Raw genomic sequence first — 19,959 nt, 5'->3', positions numbered from 1 at the left:
ATCCTAATTAGATTAGGATTTTGAATTCATTTTGGATTCCTAGTTAAAATAGGATTCCTAGAAATCCTAATTGGATTAGGACTTCGGATTCAAATTAGAGTCCTAATTGGATTAGGACTAAAATTGAATAAATTCTAATTGGATTAGGACTTCTTAAGTTCCAATTAATTATTAATCTAATAAATCAAGATGACTCCTAATTAGATTAGGATTGAAGGGTTCAATTGAGTCATGGTTCATTAAGTTCTAATTGGATTAGGACTTACCTAGATTAAACCCAAATGGTTCACCCTTGGACTAAGCCTAATTAGATTAGGGCTTAGCCACATTAGGGCATCCCAATCCTTACTTAATGAGGATTAGGGTTAACCATGAGGGAGGGGCGCATGCCCCTCCCCCTTTTTCTCCTTGGTGAGGCATGAAGAGAGGGGCCGGCGCCCCTCTTAAGGAAAATCATCTGGAGCTCCTAAAAGTTAGGAGCTCCACATGCTTATGTAAAGGGACATGAGGCGGCACACTAGGGATAGGACTCCCTCTTCTTTTGTGTCGTGGCCTCCTCCCTCTCCTTGGTCTTCAGCCGCAAGCAAAGAAGAAAAGAAAGAAGGCTTGGCGGCACTCCTCTCCTCCCTTCCTTCTTCCAACGCAAGGGAAATTAAAAGGGGCTGCAGTCAGGTTCTTGGATCTTCTTCTTGATCCCTTCTTCCTCTTCCTCCTCCCTCTGGCATCAAGAGTTGATTGAAAGGGAGGTGATCAGCCATCAAAAGAAGTCTCTGCAAGGGAGCTAGCACCCCGGAAAGACAAGAAAATCTTGATCGGTCCTCTACTTCGTGTGGATATCCGTAGAGGCCGGACGCTTGTGCGGCTTCAAGCGAACCTTCATCCTAAAACCACGAACTCTAGTTTGCGGTGATCATCTACCCGCACAAGGTGAAGATCTGATCTTCCAATTAGTTTAAAAGTTTTTAATCCTTATCTAACTATGAACGGTTTTTGAACAACGTTCATGTGATGAACGGTTGATCTCGCGCATGCCTCTTCCGCTGCCATCTGAATTTTTTTAATTTTCTGCGGCACGGGCGGGTTCTAACAAGCTCAACGATCACATCTTTTCGAGTTGAGAGTTGGTGAAGTGCATTGAAGTTTAATCAAGCCAACCAACCGAGTCAAGGTCCATCTACTATTTTATATTTATTGTTTAGGAGCTATACTTTATTGTCTCTGTGCTTAATTCTTTTTATATTTTGCTGTAACAAATTTCAGAGATTAAAACTTAGGGAAAAAATCCCACCAAACCTTAAATTGGATTGTAAAGATTTTGGTTGATTTTGTGAAAAAATCAACAGGATTGATTGTGAGCCCGAGTAAAACAATTAGTGTAGGTTTTAGTTGATTTTCTAAAAAAATCAATTGGGTTGATTACAATCCTGTGTAAAACAATCAGACTATAATCTCAGAAAGATTATAGTGAAATTCTTAAGAATAAAGTCTTGGAGAGTGGACGTAGGTGTAAGGTTGGCACCGAACGACTATAAATTTCGTGTGCTTATATTGTTTTTTTTACTTTCATTTATCTTTAGTATATTTATTAGTTTGCTACTAAAATTTATATTCATCTATCAAGTTTTTAATTTTGTTACATTTAGTTAAAAGTTTTTGAAAAGTTTTATTCTTTTTCCTTTTTTTTTACGCTGCATATATGGGCAACAACAATGTAGTAGTGCACGTTTTGTGCTGTTTTGATCTGTTGCACTCATGGAGGTGACTATTCTTTCAGAACGTGAGTAAGTGGGACCTTATGTCGATGTCTGCATGTTTAGGGTGACCTTGATCCACTTTCCTACTCTAGAGGCTCGGGGTGGTTTCAGGAAATGAGGAGTGTTTCTCTGGTAGTTTGGCATGAAGGTTGGTTGAGGGGGTGTGGGAAGGAGTGGTGGTTAGCAGTGGGTGCCAGGGTTGGAACTTGGAATGACTATGGTTTAGTGGGAGGAGTGGGATTCTAAGGGCTTGCGCGGCCAATGGATTTGAGGTGGTGGTTTGGGGAGGGTGGTGGTATTGTGGTCTCTATTTTCTCTCCATTTACAATTGATGAGTAGAACAACTGGTGTGGAGATGATACAAAAAGATAAAGAGGGGAAAAGAGAGAATTGTAGTTCAATTAGTTTCCCATCAAAAATAGAAGAATGCTCTTTTCAGCTATTCTCCCAAGTAGAGAAATATGGCCATTTGAGAAGTTGACATATGATGCATGCTAAAAAAATCCTTGCTTTAGAAATTGTGCCAAGGCCAAGCAAACAGCACTAAAGCATCGTGGTGACCTTGGAGAAGCCTAACATGATCGATAACCATGAATATTTCAAGGTGTTGCAAGCAGTAGCAACTTTGAAAATTCACCAAAAATAGCATAAATAAAATTTTGGCATGTAACAAGCACATTTGTTGTCAAGTAAACTTTTGAATTAAATTGAAACGCATTAATCGAAAGTTGGATGACAAAGTTATGTCAAGAAAATCAAACTTATATTAGTATAGTCCAAGGTTGCGAACAGAACTTGCTATTTGAAAGCAATTACTTGTGATGAGATCACCATTGCCCCAATTTTAATGGCAGAAACCCTCCCGGTAGTTAATTTTCATGTTCGAATCAACTTGTAATTCATTGGATGACAATTAGCATATTGTCTGATAGTAACAGATTGTAAATAAGTTACTGTCGGTTGGATTTTAGCATCCAAATCGCTCTTAAGTTATAATCTCTAAAAGTTATTTGAGTCCCACTCGAGTTTTAATAGTTCTCATGAATTTGATAATGGGGGCTATAACTTACATTTGAATCCATTAATTAGTCGAACCCTTATCGGCCTCTCCGGCAGCCTATCCCAAAATCAGCATTCCCTTGTCATATGACATGAGCCTCTGGAGATCAGCCTTCTCTAGAATCTTCGCACTCCCATAATGTAAATTTGGGTGTATTGACTTGCTGGTTATATTTGAGTTGCTATTAGGTATTTGTATAACTGGAGACTCGTGAGAGAGTATTGTGATGAGTGGGATTGGTGTCCACCTTTCAACCTTCTTGGGGATTGCACTCGATGAGGTTTCTTCTTGGTCAACAAATGGTCTCATTATCGTAATAACCCGGCTAGTCACTGCCTCCAAGAGGTCTCTCTGACTTTCATTTAAAGGAAATCTAAATTGTGTGGTGACATCATAGAGTTGCCTTGCCATTCATTGGAAGGATTCCACATGTGGAGCCTAACCTCTTTTTTTTTTTTTTGGTACATCGGCGGTTCACACCTGATGAGTGTGAAGATGGCCAACAAAATCAGAAAACAAAATGCTGCGCAAAGACATAGTCACAACCCTGTGGTCAATACAGAAAAAGCCTCCCGAGTTATGAGCCGCGAAGGAGGCAACCCAATCTGCAGCACCGTTCGTCTCCCAATATACGTGCGTAGCCTGGTAGGAGACAGCCTCTCCCAAAGCCCTGCGGATATCGTGGAGTAGCGGCCGGTCCTCAACTGAGCACACCTCCTTCTGGATCCACTCGATCACCGTGGTCGAGTCCCCTCGAGAAGGATGCGATCCGCATCTAGTACCCGCCTCGCATAGAAGATACCCTTCCATGTCGTTCTAAGCTCCGCGGTCACTACTGATGAATCAAAAATCCTCCGCCCACCTGCCGCCACGAGTCTGGCGTCATGATCCCTGATAATAAATTCTACTCCTCCGCAGCTCCTATCCGCTGCTATGCTGCCATCGAAGTTCACCTTGAGAAAGCTAGGGGATGGGGGCATCCAGGATATCAATATCGTCCTGGACGCTGCAAGAGCAGAATGGGGTGCCCCAGATATCCCTGGCCAACCCAGTAGGTGGAGCCTAACCTTCAAGACCATGGTCCCTTCATGAGTTTGAACTGGGTAATGCACCACACCTAGCTATCTGTCAGCATGCTTGTGGATTGCGCTCCAACAGTTTTGCTTGGTGTGCATTATTAATAGGGCTTTTCAGCTTGAGCCAAACTACATGGTTATATATCACTCCTCTTCTTTGGCGGCATTCTGATTAGTTGTCAAGGTTCCATCTGGTACACCAAAAATCTTATTTCCCTCTCGAGATGAGATGGGTAGAAGAATAGGTCAATGGTCGGGTTAGATAACAGCAAGAGTACGCCACAAATCATCTACAGAATAATAGAGAGGAGCAGATGGGTCCAATTGCCTTGAACTTTAAGGGTCAACTATTAGAATGTTGCCCATTTGGTCCGAGAAATAAAGATAGAAAAGAAAATTGATTAAAAAATAATAAGATAGAAGGGAACATAAAATTGGTTAATGATTAGGTTGATGGATCTTGTTTTTCCCTTTTCGATCTCACATTTATATGCCCCTGATCACCACGTTCTATATACCAGTCGCTTAGATAAGTGTAATCTCTTTCATTTGGACGTATGTCCTGGTTGATTACTGCCACTATTTTCATTTTCTTCTACGTCAATTATCAGATTAGCTTTAAATTTTGAATCTTTCCTTCAGCTTTCACATTATATTATTTGATAACCATTTTTAAACTGACTAGGCCGACATTTTTCATCATCATTGCTTAACACTTAGAGGTCCATACTCAGCCAATAGCGTAATAGCAAGTAAGTTTGCCTAAGTGCGTAGTTGGCCCTTCTAGCGTGCACTTACGGCTTATTTTGTTCAATCGGCTAGCTTTCTATATTTTCGGACTACTCGGCTGGAATTTGTTCATGGTTGATACCCTTCGTTGTCGAAGTCAACCGACCTATCTTTGATAACGCCACATGGCACTTACATAGTTGTTTTGGAATGATCTGCGATGTTGCCATCTGTCATTTTTACAATACATCTTAGAACTCTAAACATCCATCAAGATATGGCGTAAATAGTGATATAGATCACTGTGTTCCACATAAGACCTTAGTTGTATGATTCTATGACAATGATATTTTGTCATCAAGATGTATATCGACTTACTGCCAATGTATGTTGAGGGCATGGAAATGGCCTAGGCCTTTCCACACGCACACACAAATATATGTACATATAAAAGGCGGGGTGGGGGGTGACTTTTTTTTCTTCTTTTTTTTTGGCAAAAAAGCGGCCTTGGCCATAAAAGAACAACGAAATGAACGAATGAGACGGCCTTGGCCAGGGTCATATGGCCAAGCCTCCACTCAAACACCTTCTCCTGCCCGCTCTAAAGCTCACCAAACTCCTCTCCAAAACTTTCTGCTGCAGCCCATGCCAACCCAGAAGCCAATCTTCCGTTAAATCTAAACAAGCATTCATCCACCTCTGCTCCAAAGGCTCTCTCAGAGAAGCCTTGCAAGGCTTCCTCCCCGAGCTATTTGCGGATCCTAACCTCTTCTCCCACCTCCTCCAAGCCTGCTGCCTCCTCCCTCTCCGCCATGGCCAGCAGATCCACGCCCTCATCATCACCTCCGGCGCCTCCAACGACCGCTTCACTGCCAACCACCTCCTCCACATGTACTCCAAAATCGGCCTGCTCCAGACCGCCCTCTCCCTGTTCGGCGCAATGCCGAGGAGGAACGTCATGTCCTACAATATCCTCCTCGGCGGCCTCCTCCAGAACGGGGACCTCCGGGATGCCCGCGAGTTATTCGACGACATGCCCGAGAGGAACCTCGCCACCTGGAATGCCATGGTAACAGGGCTGACTCACTTCGGGCTCGACGAGCAAGGATTGGAGCTGTTCGCCGAGATGCGGAGGCAGGGGCTGCGACCGGACGAGTTCAGTTTGGGCAGCGTCCTGCGGTGCTGTGCTGGGATAAAAGATGTCAGTTCGGGCCGGCAGATTCATTCCTGTGTGATATACTCTGGTTTTGAATGTGATATGTGCGTCGGCAGCTCGCTGGCTCACATGTACATGAGAAACGGATGCCTTGAGGAGGGCGAGAGGGTGTTAAAAGGATTGCCGGCACTTAACATTGTCTCCTGCAACACCATAATCGCGGGAAGGGTGCAGAATGGAGACCCCGAGGGAGCTCTTGACTATTTTAGTCTGATGAAGGCTGCTGGACTGGCGCCAGATCAGGTCACCTTTGTGAGTGTTATGAGCTCGTGCTCGGATTTGGCGGCTCTTGGGCAGGGCCAGCAGATTCATTCGCAGGCCACTAAAGCCGGAGTTGATCAGGTGGTGGCAGTGAGAAGTTCGCTTGTGAGCATGTATTCAAAATGCGGATGCTTGGATGACTCTGCTAAAGTATTTTCTGAATCAAATGGATCAGATCTTGTTTTGTGGAGCTCGATGATTGCAGCTTATGGGTTCCATGGACATGGGCAGAAGGCAATCAAGCTGTTTGAGGAGATGGTGGAAGAAGGGACTGAACCGAATGAGGTCACGTTCTTGAGCTTGCTATATGCTTGCAGTCACAGTGGTTTGAAGGACAAGGGAATGGAATATTTTGAGCTTATGACACAGAAGTACAGACTAAAGCCTACTTTGAAGCACTATACGTGCATCGTCGATCTGCTTGGGCGCTCGGGATGTCTGGATGAGGCTGAAGCTCTGATCAAATCGATGCCTGTAAGTGCTGATGGAGTCATTTGGAAGACGCTGTTATCTGCCTGTAAGACCCACAGGAATGCGGAGATGGCAGAGCAGGTAGCAGAGCATGTGCTGAGGTTGGAGCCGCAGGATTCTGCTTCTTATGTGTTGCTCTCAAACATTCGGGCTACGTCCAAAAGGTGGGGTGAGGTATCTGAGATTCGAAGAGCTATGAGGGAGAGAAGGGTGAGAAAGGAGCCTGGGATCAGCTGGGTGGAGCTCAGGGGCCAGGTGCACCAGTTCTCCACGGGGGACAGGTTGCATCCTATGCAGGGAGAGATCGAAGTGTGCTTGAACCAGCTGATAGGAAAGATGAGGCAGTATGGGTATGTGCCAGACACCAGCACAGTTCTGCATGACATGGATGATGAAGAGAAAGAGTGCAGTTTGGCTCATCACAGTGAGAAGCTGGCTATTGCATTTGCTATTCTGAGCATGCCTGAAGGAGTTCCAATTCGAGTCATGAAGAACTTACGAGTTTGTGATGATTGCCATGTGGCTATTAAGTTTATATCTAAGATTGTGGACCGGGAGATTATAGTCAGAGATGTTAGCCGTTTTCATCATTTCAGAGATGGGGAATGCTCTTGTGGAGATTACTGGTGATCTTGAGTCAAAGGATTTAGAAGAAGCTTTTACCAGCATGACCCCTTGAAAAGGTTGAATGATAAGAAGATATAGCTCCGAGAGTTGGGAAAAAAGGTCTGACTTTATGTAACAAGTGGAATTTTCTTCTTCAAAATTGATGGCATTCTTAGAAAGGGCAGGTGCCCTCAAAGTATACTTTGAATAGTGATAACAGATTGGACTCCACGGCAAAGGGGATCTGATCAAATGTGCATTCCTTCACGGAATGCCTTGTATCTTGGAATTGTTTGAACCCTCTTGGGCCCATAATTTGTGTTTGTAGCTCTCTCATTCTTTCTAACATTATTTCAACATCTACAAAAGAAAATGTGAAATAAAGCAATTCTTTTATTAAATATACACACTTCATATTTGGCTTTGTGAGATCTAAGCTCCCTCCATCATGCCCACACGTGCACGCACATGCATGCACACACATGCACAAGCGCTTGCACACACACTCACTCAATAGCTATGAGACGTTCTTCCTTCTAGGTCCAATTTCTAGAACAAAAATGCTCTGGTGCATGCACCAAAGAAGTTTGCTTGGAGACCTCTTATTTTTTTTGCCATGTAACTCCTAGCATGGGTCTTGAAGTGACAACTAAAGAGACCAGACGGAAGGGGACTCATACTAACAGGGTCCCTCCTGTCTCCATCATTTCCAATAAATAAATAAATAAACTGTGAGTCCATCCGTCTGTCCCTAGATCCCTCTTCTTTCTCCTCCTTCCAAATCCCTCTCGATCTCTTCCCTTACCCATCCCCAAGTGATCTCTCCCTAGGCAATCTATCCAGGTGTGCATCAACCGGCCATAGAGTGTAAACTAGTGAACACACTGTTCCTAAAATTGTGTATCGTTACCACTGCAGGTGTGTATTGAGTCGTTGGATGATTATTTTTTCAGGTATGTATAGCTCGTCATGTACTGTGTATTAGTAAACACCGTATTCTAGAAACTATTGCTAGGTGTATTAGCTGGCCATAAATTATGTATTGGTGAATACCATATTTTGGGAACCGTATTTCAATTTGCTTAGAGATATGTATTGGATCACCTGGATAGATCATCTAGGAGATCGCCTGGAGATGGGAAAGCAAAGAGACCGAGAGGGATTCGGGAGGAGAAAGAAGAGAGATATGGGAGCTATGAGACGGATGAAGGAACTCATTTTTTTTGGAAATAATGAAGACAGGAGGGACTCTGTTAGTAGAAGTCCCCTTCCATCTTGCCTCTTTAGTTGCCCCTTTAAGATCCATGCTAGGGGTTACAGGGCAAAAATAGAAGAGGTTCCTAGGTGATCTCTTGTGCGTGCACCAGAGAATTTTTATTCGAACTTCTATAAAAGTCTTGACATATTTTTTATTATCTATTGGCTCTCCACTGATGGGGCTAATCAGGCTGAATGGTTTGTCTTTTTCTCATGTACTATCGTGACCATAGGGGGATGCCTAAGGGGTTAATTTTACATAATAGTAAATAAATATGGATGGCAAATGCATCTATTGTGCATGATACCTGGAAATAGCGAAGTATGAGTGCAGCCCTATTTTTCATCTTGGTTGATAGCAGTTTTTTGCAACAATTTTTAGTTGTATGTTTTCTTCCAAGATCTCGAACTTTTCTAATATTGTTAATCCTTGATCTTGGTATAGTTCAAGTTGAATTGGAATCGAAAAAGGAAGAGATGTAAATTCAAAGAGGATTGACCTACTGCATATAGCAACATTTTTGTATTAATGGCTGGTATTTTCACTTGCTTTTAATCTAATTATGCTGGGGAAGTGACGACAGTGGACGGTATGACAATCATCCTTTAGGTCTGTATGCCTAGGATCCCAATGGGTTGGTACGGGGCTCATGGGTTGCTCATGCTTCCCAAACGTCACGCTCACCGGTCGCAGAAACTCTTTTAAGAAAAAGGCTTCCCTAAATTTTCGTGGCATTCGGATCGGGATACCCTGGCACGAAGACCGGCCCCTCTTTTTGGTGATGACTTGCCGCGGGAAAACGGCCCGTATCCCGGCGGGGATGCCGGGATACGGCCCTGCCCTAGCGACCGCGACTGGGTGGCCCCTTTGTTTCGGGGCACCGCCATTGTCACGGAGCATGGGAAGGATGCGCGGCGATCACCCCGAAAACCTTCGTTTGCTTGGAGGCATCTGGAGGCTCACGCAGCACAATCGGCGAGCAGAGCCAACCCCAACCATTACAGTCATGAGACGCGCGGGCGTGACGTCCTGGAAGCGAACGTGTAAAGCATATCGCAGGTACTCTAATCAAGTCGCAAGTTTGAGTAAGGCCAGTTATGGGAAGTCAAAATTAAATTTTCTTATATTAGTTAGTAGGACCTCTAGATCACTGAATTTATGAGGGTTTATACCAGAGTTTATCAGGTTTAAATTTCAGCATGTCATTTATCATAAACAAGTCACCCAATACAACCCAATTAGGTCATATGATGACCGGTTTACCCAGAAACTTATCATAAGATTAGAGCTGATTATATAGGCTATTTTAGCAATTATGGGTTAGATTAGTCTTAGACTAAAAGAAATTAATTTGGATATTTTTCTTTAATTTTATTATAGATCAGATGATTGGATTGATTGAAAATTACAAGACTACCTAGCACGGCTCGCCACACCGGCTTGAACTTAGCATAACGGGGCGTACCGTACCATACTGGTTCGATACCGGTACCCGGTATAGGAGGATACCGAGTGAACTGGTATTCCGTACAGGAGGCGTACTGATACTCGGTATATCGAAAAGACTCTGTACCATACCGTGCCAACAGGGTCCAATACCGAAATGGCGAAAGTTGCTACCCAGACTGGTTCCATGGCATATTTACTTGGTTGGAAAATTAGCTGAGTTTTGCCACTTATGTTCCATGATAGTCTAATTATTTTATATTCGAATTAAAGGGATAAAATTTATTTTAAACCTTAGGTCTTTGTTCAAGTAATTCATGAACTACACAGTTTTAAATTCATGGGATGATGTTGATAACAAAACATATTATGATTAGCATCATGGGATGATGATTTAAATTTTTTTATTGGATTGGTGGGACTAATTTAGGAATAATTGCAATGCAGTATAATTCTGTTCAAGGGGGTCGATCTCATTTCAATTCTCTTTAAAATCCTTGATTTATCAATTTTGACATTAAAGTTGGGCTATGATTGCATGTTATTGTACATGATATACATTAAATTTGTATGTGAATATGGTGATGGAATGTAATGTGAATGTATATAATTTTTTTTATTGTTGATGGTTTGAATTTTCAATTTCTAGATGCTTTATAAGGCCATTGTAAAGGTATTGGCACTTGCTTTTTTACCAATAGGCCATCCTTTTTATGTATAATTGGGATGCGTTAAGGTGGCATAGTGGCATGGATCAACTAATGCATAAATTAGATTTCTATAGTTGAATGATGGTATGCTGTACCGGTCGGTACCGGACGTACCGTATCAGTATCGGTGGGTACCGATACCGGTACATCTGGTGTACCATATACCGTACCGTACCGTCACTCGGTATGCCTATCTATTGCGGCATCGGTACGGGGTCCGGTACCGATACGGCGAACCTTGAAATTAAATGAATCTATGGCACCGTCGTTGCCATATGTGGATTTGATTTACTACTTTAAAATTGCTTATTGGTCTGATTACCTACGGTTTTGGCCATATAGATGTCATGCATTTCATATACGATATGACGTCTGTTATTTCATGTATGCCATATATATATATATATATATATGTGTGTGTGTATCTATATATGTACATATATGAATGTATATATATGTATATCTTTATTGGTGCTATCTTGGTGATTAGATCATTGAAGCTCACTAAATCCCTCAACGGCATTTAATCATAAGCATATATGAGGGTAGGTACATGTATGAGTCACCATGGCTATCCATTGTCCGCTCTATAAGGTGCTAGCATACAGTTGGTAACCGCATGTCCATGCAGAAGCTAACTCGATTTTTGTTAGTAGGCTTGTAGTTGTACGTGAGTTGGGAAGGAGCACATCGAATAAGAGTACATGCCTATGCAAAGCTCACCATTATATTTTGACTCTTGATTGAGATGATGGATCATGCTTAACTGATGGGTACGATAGTGATCCTAAGATATCAGGCGAAGTCGAGAGTCCAAAATCGAGGTCCATCACATCAATGGTGATATCTGGGATGTTGCTGATTACTTAGAATGGGTAGGATAGTTGCTATCCACCTTAAAGTTCATCCCCTTTTGCAATGCATGCATGAGTTTGGGTAACTATGGATTGAGGTTTTTGATAGAAATGAATATGGTTAGTTTTAATTCCTTTGAGGTTCTCGATAGAAATGAGTATGGGCAATTTTAATCCTTTGATGAAAATTTTGAGAGAAGACAAGTTGGTTGGACCTTACTGCATCTTGGAGACATTAGTCGAATTTGATATTATCTACTGATAGCCTCAGCTGGGTGTTGACAGAGGGTAGACTAACATATCATGATGGTGTTGATATTATACATTAGTCGAAGGAAGCATTGGAAAATTAGGACCGCACCCAAGAGCTCAAGTTCCAGTGGGACATCCCATGGGACACCTGGATGGGGTACCATCCTGAGTGTTGGGACAAGACAATCCTGCCATTAATCCAGCATCTCGATTGGCACATTTTGGGATATTTCCTATCCCAAATGTTGGGATGGGTGGGATAATGGCATGCCCTGTTTCATGAAAAAATAAGGACAACCTCATCCCACGAGATTTAAAACCTTGATTACACCAATAAACGAGAAAATGTCATATTCTGGCTAGCATGTTAGATATTCTGTTGTCTTAGAATGAAAAGATACAGGCTACTTCCGATATTATTCACAATGTTCAAGAAATGATTTGTAGATAGCAAAGGCTAGCACGCCTTAAGACTCTTAGGGTGTTGATTAACATGCCAAGCTGCCAAAAGGTGGACCTGATCCTATAGTTGCGTTGATTGGCTACATTCAAGAGTTAGAGCTTTTTGGATCAATGATGGATGTTGACATCCAAATTGACACCATATTGCAAATGGTACTTAAGTTTTACAAAAATTTCACACTTAATTGTACTCTAAATAAGAAGACATTGGCCCTTGCATAGTTGCTGCAATAGCTCCAGAAAGTCAATGAACAAATTAAAGCTCCAAAAATGCAATATGCACAAGCACCCATCTAAGAGAAAATTTAGGTCAAGGGGTGGTAAAAATAAAAGGAGAGCTAATCTAGGGTCTAAATAGCGGTTAAGATCTGCAGTACCGAAACCGGCAGCCATGCTGATAGGCCGATGGTATGGTACGATATGATACCATGCCATGCTGTTCTAGCATGTACTGATGAAGAAAAATCGGAGAGGGAGGGGGAGAGGGAGGAGAGAGAGGACGAGAGAGAGAGAGGGAGGGGGGAGAGAGATGTTGGGAGAGGGAGAGAGAAGGGGTTTAGAAGCCCTCCTTTCCTCCTTTGCTTGGGCCGTTGGGCGGAGCCCTTGTTTCGTTCGAAACGAGGGCTCAGGGTCAAGAAGGAGAGAGAGAGGGAAGGAGGGAGAGGAAGGAAAAGGGAGGGGGAGCATGAGAGATGCCAGGAGAGGGTGAGAGAGGGGTCTCGGAATCCCTCATCTCCTCCTCCACTTGTCTGCAAAGGGCGCGGGGAGGAGCCTTTGTTTCGAACGAAACAAGGGCTCGACCCTGATTTTTACTTTTTTTAATTTTTTAAAGTAAAGTCGGCACAGAGTTTGCCAACTTCACTTAAAGAAATGAAAAAATTTAAGAACCGGGGCAGAAATAGGGGCTCCGCCTAGCGCCCCCTGCGGGTGAGTGGAGGAGGTCTTCCAAGCCCCCTCTGCCTCCCTCCCTCCCCTCTCTCTCTCTCTCTCTCTTTTTCTCTCTTTACTTCTCTCTTTTCCCTTCCCCCGCCGATTTCTCGAACCAAGGGCTGGAACCGCACTGGTCAGCCCTCGGTATAGCTCGGTACTCTCCGAACCGCGTCCTTGGTAGCGGTAGTAGTAGCAAGTGCAGTAGTCACTTGTGCATACTAAAGTTCTAACTCACAATGTTAAGAGAAAAAGAATTCCAGCACACCAAAATTCTATTTGAAGAACTATAATATATAATTATGTTCGAAGACCACTAATAGGGAACTGATACAACACTAGCAGGCTCCTGATCCTTTGGCCAATTTCTCAAATGAATTTCCCAAATCCAATATCATGTCTCTTTTATTTCTTTCTTCAGAGAATAAAAATTCTTCACGCTCGGTCAATTAGAAAGACTGAATGAGCTGAGAACTCGGTGCACAGCAATGATGCTATCTTAGCACCTGATGCCCTGTTCAATTGAAGTTAATGTTATAATACCCGTCTTCCCAGAACCCAGCCTCGTCTTTTCCTTTTGCAGCCTTCATTGCAAAATGTGTTTGAATTCAACACAGCATATTTCCCATGAATTTGGTTCCCTTCTTCCTTGTGTGGATTATGTTGTTTTAAGCTGTTTCACTTGACTGAGTCTAGATATAGCTTTTGAGGCTGATCTTTTTTGCCGTCACCTACCTGTAATTATCTACTTGATTAAATAAATTATCGTTTATCCTCCCCTTCTAGAGAAGAGGTGGGAAAATCTCATTTAGGTAATTTCAAGGTGATATAGTTATCTGGAAGTAGTATTCTGTTTTTGAGTTATAATGTCAACCCATCATATGCTTAGATAGATAGACCTTCAAAACTAGGCATCATAAGTGATTTTTCTTTTTTTGGATGACTTACGAATTCATATCTTTATATATGGGCCATGCTTTGTATTGATTATGCCACATCCACAACAATTAGGCAAGATACATCATCATACTGGTATGAACTGGATGTATAAGAGGATGATCCATCATATATGTTGTATTACCTGACCTAGCCTTCATATGTTTTAAGTGGAACTAATGGTGCATGGGGGTTGATTGTATCCATCAGATGACATGCACTTGATATAAATATTAAGACTATGCTATGCATAGGCCTGAAATGAATGGTGTGCTTGCATTGTATTACATTGGCCTTGGTTAATTATTCCTCTCCTGTTTTGGTTATTAAATGCACATGATTCTTATGCATTCGTTCTTTTAATATGATTGTGTTGCATTAATGGTCTTGGTATATGTCTGTGCTAACTGCTAACAGAAAGTCTGTTAATGTCTCCAAGTGCTAGTGATGCCAATCGTGTGTAAAGCATTGGCCATAAGAACTTGTTACATCATAGTCATGCTTCATACCTAAATTCAGTCTTCATGTATGCTTTAGTAATTGAAGAAAAACATATTACTTTACTATCAAATGACATAAAGTTTGCCATTGTATTCATGTTTACTATCGTAGAAACTAGAATATTTCAACATCTCAAGAATATAGTGGCACTTCAGTAGTTCAGTGTACATCTTTGGGAGAATATGACGTAATTTCAATAGCAAACCCTCTTTATTTTATGAAGCTTATATTGTTTCAAATATCATGCATATCTTTTTCTTGTCCTCCTTTTCTTCTTGATGGAGGTGATTATTATGTTCAGAGTGATATTGATTCAACTACGTTAACTTACAGAATCATACAATTAGCATTAACAAACTGCAGCCTTTAACCTTATCTATGCATATTCGTAGCATTGGCAGAAACCTATTTTGTGAAAGCTTTTCTTTGATATTCTCTCACAAATAACATCAAGGTTTAGATTTTGCAACTTATCTGAATCCTACTCATAAATCCAACCCACTACCTATCAGGTCCTCCTCTTAACTTTGTGGCGCACAGAGGCCAGTATTTCATCACATTATACTCTACTAGTGCAACTCTCAAACTTCTTCCATGTGCCCATGCTACCATCTTTTTGAACTTTATTACCCATTTACTTTATTCGATTGTCTACTCCAAACTCAGCATAGGTGTCTAGAGGCTTTTAATATCCACGCTCTTGGGATTTCTTTCCAATGCTTTTGCCTTCAGGAATGCTTTGATTTTCAATGTTTCTCTAATTGAAACAATGGTTTGATGTTTGGCAAACAAGGATGGGTTGACACCTAGCTTAAATCTTTTAGTATCGTTGGCAGCTCTATTATACACACTCTGAATATGTTACTAAATTTGTTACAGCAAGCTCTGACTTGCATATTTAGTATTTTTGTGACTTAACAAAAATAATGTGACTGGTGACAAGATTATTCTGGAATCCATAACAGGCATTTAGTATATATTGTTTTTGCGTAACTAAACTTATTTCTATGACATGCTATGAGAAATAAAAGTATGACAGTTATGATACAGCCTATATGCTGTAAATGTTTTTTGTCATTCTTATATTGCTTTTCTATAAAACAAGCTCCTTCTTCCAAACTTCATCATGCATGTTTCCACTAGTATGTTTCGTTGTTGTAGCCATTGTTGTAGATGCTATAATTTTGTGAAATTTTTCACCTTTACAGGAATGTTCCTGCTTTCACCAATCTTTTATCCATTTAGAGCACAAACTATTGGAATGGGTAGCTTAGGAAACATCAAGAGGCCAGGTATGTTAATATAGATGTTTTTATTTTTAATATAAATGTCTAAAGTTTTATATCCTACTATTCCCAAATTACTAGTTTGTGTTGGATTGAATGTTTATACAAGTTGAGTAACATCTATGGTTGGACTAAAGCTAGCTTCTAGTCCAAAATTTAGACCTGGATCTTATACAATTTATTTGATGGTTTGGTTGGTTTTGGTCTCAATTTAAGCTCAAGTTTGATTCAATTTGTTTTATGCTTTTAACTTCGGTGTATCAGTATGGTTTAGGGGTACACAAACCCATTGATTTGTGTAGTACCTAACCTACCTCAAAGTAATCCAACTTAAAAACACGACAAGCAAATCCAAACCTGCCCCAACTCCATAATTTCCAACCTAAACATAACTTGTCTTGACTTGGGTTATAACAATTGTTTGATCAAGAAGATTGTTTTCTCTTTTAGTAAGTATCATTCAATTGAAATCCTTTTTCCATATTTTATTGCATGTGATTGGACGATAATAGAGCTTAAATCAAGGATAGGGCTGAAAGTGGGTCGGATTATATTCGACTGTATCCATTTCTATATTCGATTCGGATCAGATTCGGATGTTGATTTTTTGGTCCGAGGATTCAAATATGGATTTGTATAGTCAATTACGGATACAGATACACCTGATTTTTTCAGATTCTAATTCATGTCCGGATATCCATATAACAAGGATAAGTGAAAGGAAGAAGTTTAAGTTAAGTTAAATCAGCAAATCAATTAAGTAATTGACCAAACCTAAACTAAAAAGAACCCAGATATCGGATGACCTTCACTTAAGATAGTAACCCAAATATGGAATACCTAATTCGAATAAAATTCTTCGAATCACCTTGCACGCCTGAAAGACTTAAACCTATCGTTCATCTATTTCGTCCGTCTTTTCTCTTCATCGTCTTCAAGCAATTAGAGATTCGAAAGTCCTGTTTATTTTCTAGTTTCCACTTGGTGACAACCGTGAGATGCCTTGTAGGCACCATAGATCCCGTCTACTTTGGTGATGAACAACCTTGAGCGGTATTTTCTTTATGAAATTGTTAGTTTTTATTATTGATAAATATTTTTTAAAATTATTTTTTTAATTGAATCTTTCTTTATGATCATGGTTTTATTGCTAGTTTTCATCATTAAATTTTGCTCAAATTTGATTAATATCTTAAAAAGTATCCGATTTATATCCATATTTAGGTAAGAAAATATGGATATGTTTAATATCCGATCTGTTTATAACAAATATGGATATGTATAATATCTGATTCATATCCATATCTCTTTAAAACAAATATGAATACTAATTTTGATATTCATTTAATATCCGCATCAGTATCCGTATTTATTAAAAAATATGGATATATCAATATCCAATCTGTTTTCAGCCCTAAGCAGGGATCTACATATCATTAGTCATGCTTACATCATGCCCTTGATATATAGAAACTTGCACATACTATGCCACAGTCTAGTTAAAATGTTGGAACTGCAACTTGTATATGAGGTGCCAAACTCTAGTTAGAATGTTGCTTTCTCTCATGCAGATAGTTTTTCCTAATGCTATGAACTATCTTAAATTGATACTTTTTATTGCTGTCACTAGTTATCTAAAATCAATTTAATTCTAATAATTTTCCTAAATCCTATGGCATATTTTTATAAAAATGAAACAATGAGACAGGTATCTTCTATTTCATCAAATGATCATAAGATGCTTTTTACTACCCCAAAGTATCCTCTAGTATGGTATGGGCACATATGAGAAGTATTTTTTAGAGTGGTATGGTACAACGCCAAGTCTGCTGGCAAACACTTAAAAAAGCTCTAAAATTAATTGGCAAGTTTACTCATCATTAATTTGTCAATTTATTAGCCATACTATATCTATGTATGTATATGTTATATATATATATATCCTAACCAATATATCCAAAAGAAGCCTGCCTTCAGAGATGTGTCAGGCATAGGACTTGGTACCTAAGAAATTACATACTCCACAGCTGACATTCTCGGTCGCCCACTCTTTGATGGCTCTCACTCGCTAGTCTAAATAGCCTTTTATGTATGGCAGTCGCACTTTCATTACTAAGTAGCCTTTTCGCCCACCCCAACCCCTTCCCCAATCTTTTCAGGTAGCGTTCATATGTCTGGACCTCCCAACTTGTGGCTGGCTCTACTACCAAATATTATGATCTTTATCAATGCACCAAAAATGCATTAGCATTAGATTTGCATTTTCCTTCTTTTGCAGCCTCATCCATGAGGAATGAACTCTTAGGCTTTCATATGTGGAATTTTCTATACCGGTTATTCAGTTTTCAAATCCACAAAATTGCTCATTCCTTCACTTGTTTTATTTCTTTTATCCTTTCTGGCTGACATCTTTTTTGATTTGGTTGACCTGCTCATCTAGAGAGGGAATGAATGAATATTACTTGGTCCTTTCTGTATAATGTTTATGTTTTAGTCGATATTGGTGACTCTACTTGTAAAAGAAAGAAAGGCAAGATAGTGTTGTGCATTACTGTTGAACACTCTGGAAGCAATGGTTCAAACTCTTTAAAACTGTGTAAGATTTTGATTGATTGGCAATACCTTATAAGGATGAACAAGGTGTGCAAGAGACATGCAATTTGAAATTATTATGCAATATTAAGAGCTGTAAGGTTGTTTAAAAAGAGGTTAAGGCTCAACTCCTGCTTGATAGGTGAATAATCTGAGTCTATTTTGGCTGTTTACTTTTTTTTCACTATTCTGACAACCGATAATCAATTTGACTTCTTGAACTTTGCCAAATGTGGGCTTAAAATTACACTTTCATCACATAGTCCGATGTCTCCTTTGTTTTGTTCATTAGTAAACGCTGTCTAAGCTATACAATAATTCCAGTTTGTTATATAACCTTCTTATGAAATTCTTTTCGTTGAACTATATGAATTAGCTAGGCCATTATGTATATCTTCTCATTCTAAAGATGCTGCATATGAAATGCTTTGCGAACAATTATTATATCCGTAATTTTCTAAATCTGTAGAAATTTATTTGATCATTTTTCTTCCCTTTTGCTGATGGTGAATGACTGATCACTGGGTGCTCTTCGAACAGCCACTCTGCCTTCTTCAAATTGGGTGATGTTTCCTGGACTGGACTTTGCATGGGACATCAATGTATCTGTTCATGTGTTGGCTATCCTCTTCGGTTGGCAAGGGGAGATTCAAAAAAGGTCATTTCACTATTCAATTTGGAACTGAATGATCTTCAGTTAGTCCAAGGTTGAAGGCATTGGCAAATGGTGCGCTGATCAGATCTGAGGATCCAAAACCAGAACTCAATTGTTCTTCTAGGAACTTTCCTGCATGCACAGAAAGATTGCATTTAATTTTTTCCTCCTTTCTATTATCCACAAGAACTAGCAGACGACAATGTACATCAAATAGATTGCCCGACCTAATGGAAATTATGAACATTTATTTTGCTAGTGGAAGAAATCATCCTCAGAAACATCGGTGCATTCCAATTTGTGTTGAGGTCAGCCTCGGCTAAATGTTGGAAACAAGTTTATGGTAATGCTTGAAAATGCTTTGACACCCAAATGTTCTTCACAGGCTTAGATGATGTTTGATTAAATGTACAGTGATCGCACATAAGTGATTTCCCAAAGGGATATTTTTTAAATCTCAAAACTAAGTCTGTGGATGCACAGAAGCCTGTCTTGGTACATGATAGGGATTGGATGCGTCAGAAATGCACAGTTTTTCCTTATTTGGAAATGCTTTCATGCCATTCAAATGTTGCTTTTTGTTTCTGTTTATGCCGGCTCTGCTTTGTTGCTCCTGTTGTTGGAAACATGCCCTCAGAAACTAATTTTGAATTTATTATTATTGCTGCTTTTATGTCACATACAATATTATTAACAAGTTTTTTATTTTATATGTGTGATCATAAGGTTCCTCGGGCAATATTGTAGGAGAACTATTTTAATGCTTTTTTTTTTTTTTTGGGTGCAAGAACAATGTTAATGGTTAATGAACCAAGAACATGGAGTTTGAGTTTTTCTCTAGTTCCTTGTAGACCCAAAATAGTTCTAAGCTATGGGTTTGACCAGACATCACGCTACTACAGCCCAT

The 19,959-nt window shown here is 40.2% G+C and overlaps 1 protein-coding gene across 1 annotated transcript; it reads left to right on the top strand.

Annotated features, from left to right (window-relative positions):
* The first annotated feature begins 5,066 nt into the window (after positions 1–5,066).
* LOC103697509 (pentatricopeptide (PPR) repeat protein) lies at positions 5,067–19,333 on the top strand. The gene is made up of 3 exons (XM_088721080.2): positions 5,067–7,293; positions 15,728–15,811; positions 18,938–19,333. Exon 1 carries the CDS (start codon positions 5,182–5,184, stop codon positions 7,195–7,197), a length of 2,016 nt encoding a protein of 671 aa, XP_088577206.1. The 5' UTR covers positions 5,067–5,181; the 3' UTR covers positions 7,198–7,293; positions 15,728–15,811; positions 18,938–19,333.
* The last annotated feature ends 626 nt before the right edge of the window (positions 19,334–19,959 follow it).

The sequence above is a fragment of the Phoenix dactylifera genome, chromosome 1, assembly GCF_051530095.1.
Source record: "Phoenix dactylifera cultivar Ajwa chromosome 1, Ajwa_hap1_PhDact_Kaust_v1.1, whole genome shotgun sequence".
Lineage (NCBI taxonomy): Eukaryota > Viridiplantae > Streptophyta > Magnoliopsida > Arecales > Arecaceae > Phoenix > Phoenix dactylifera.
This window is presented reverse-complemented; position numbering and strand designations above follow the sequence as displayed.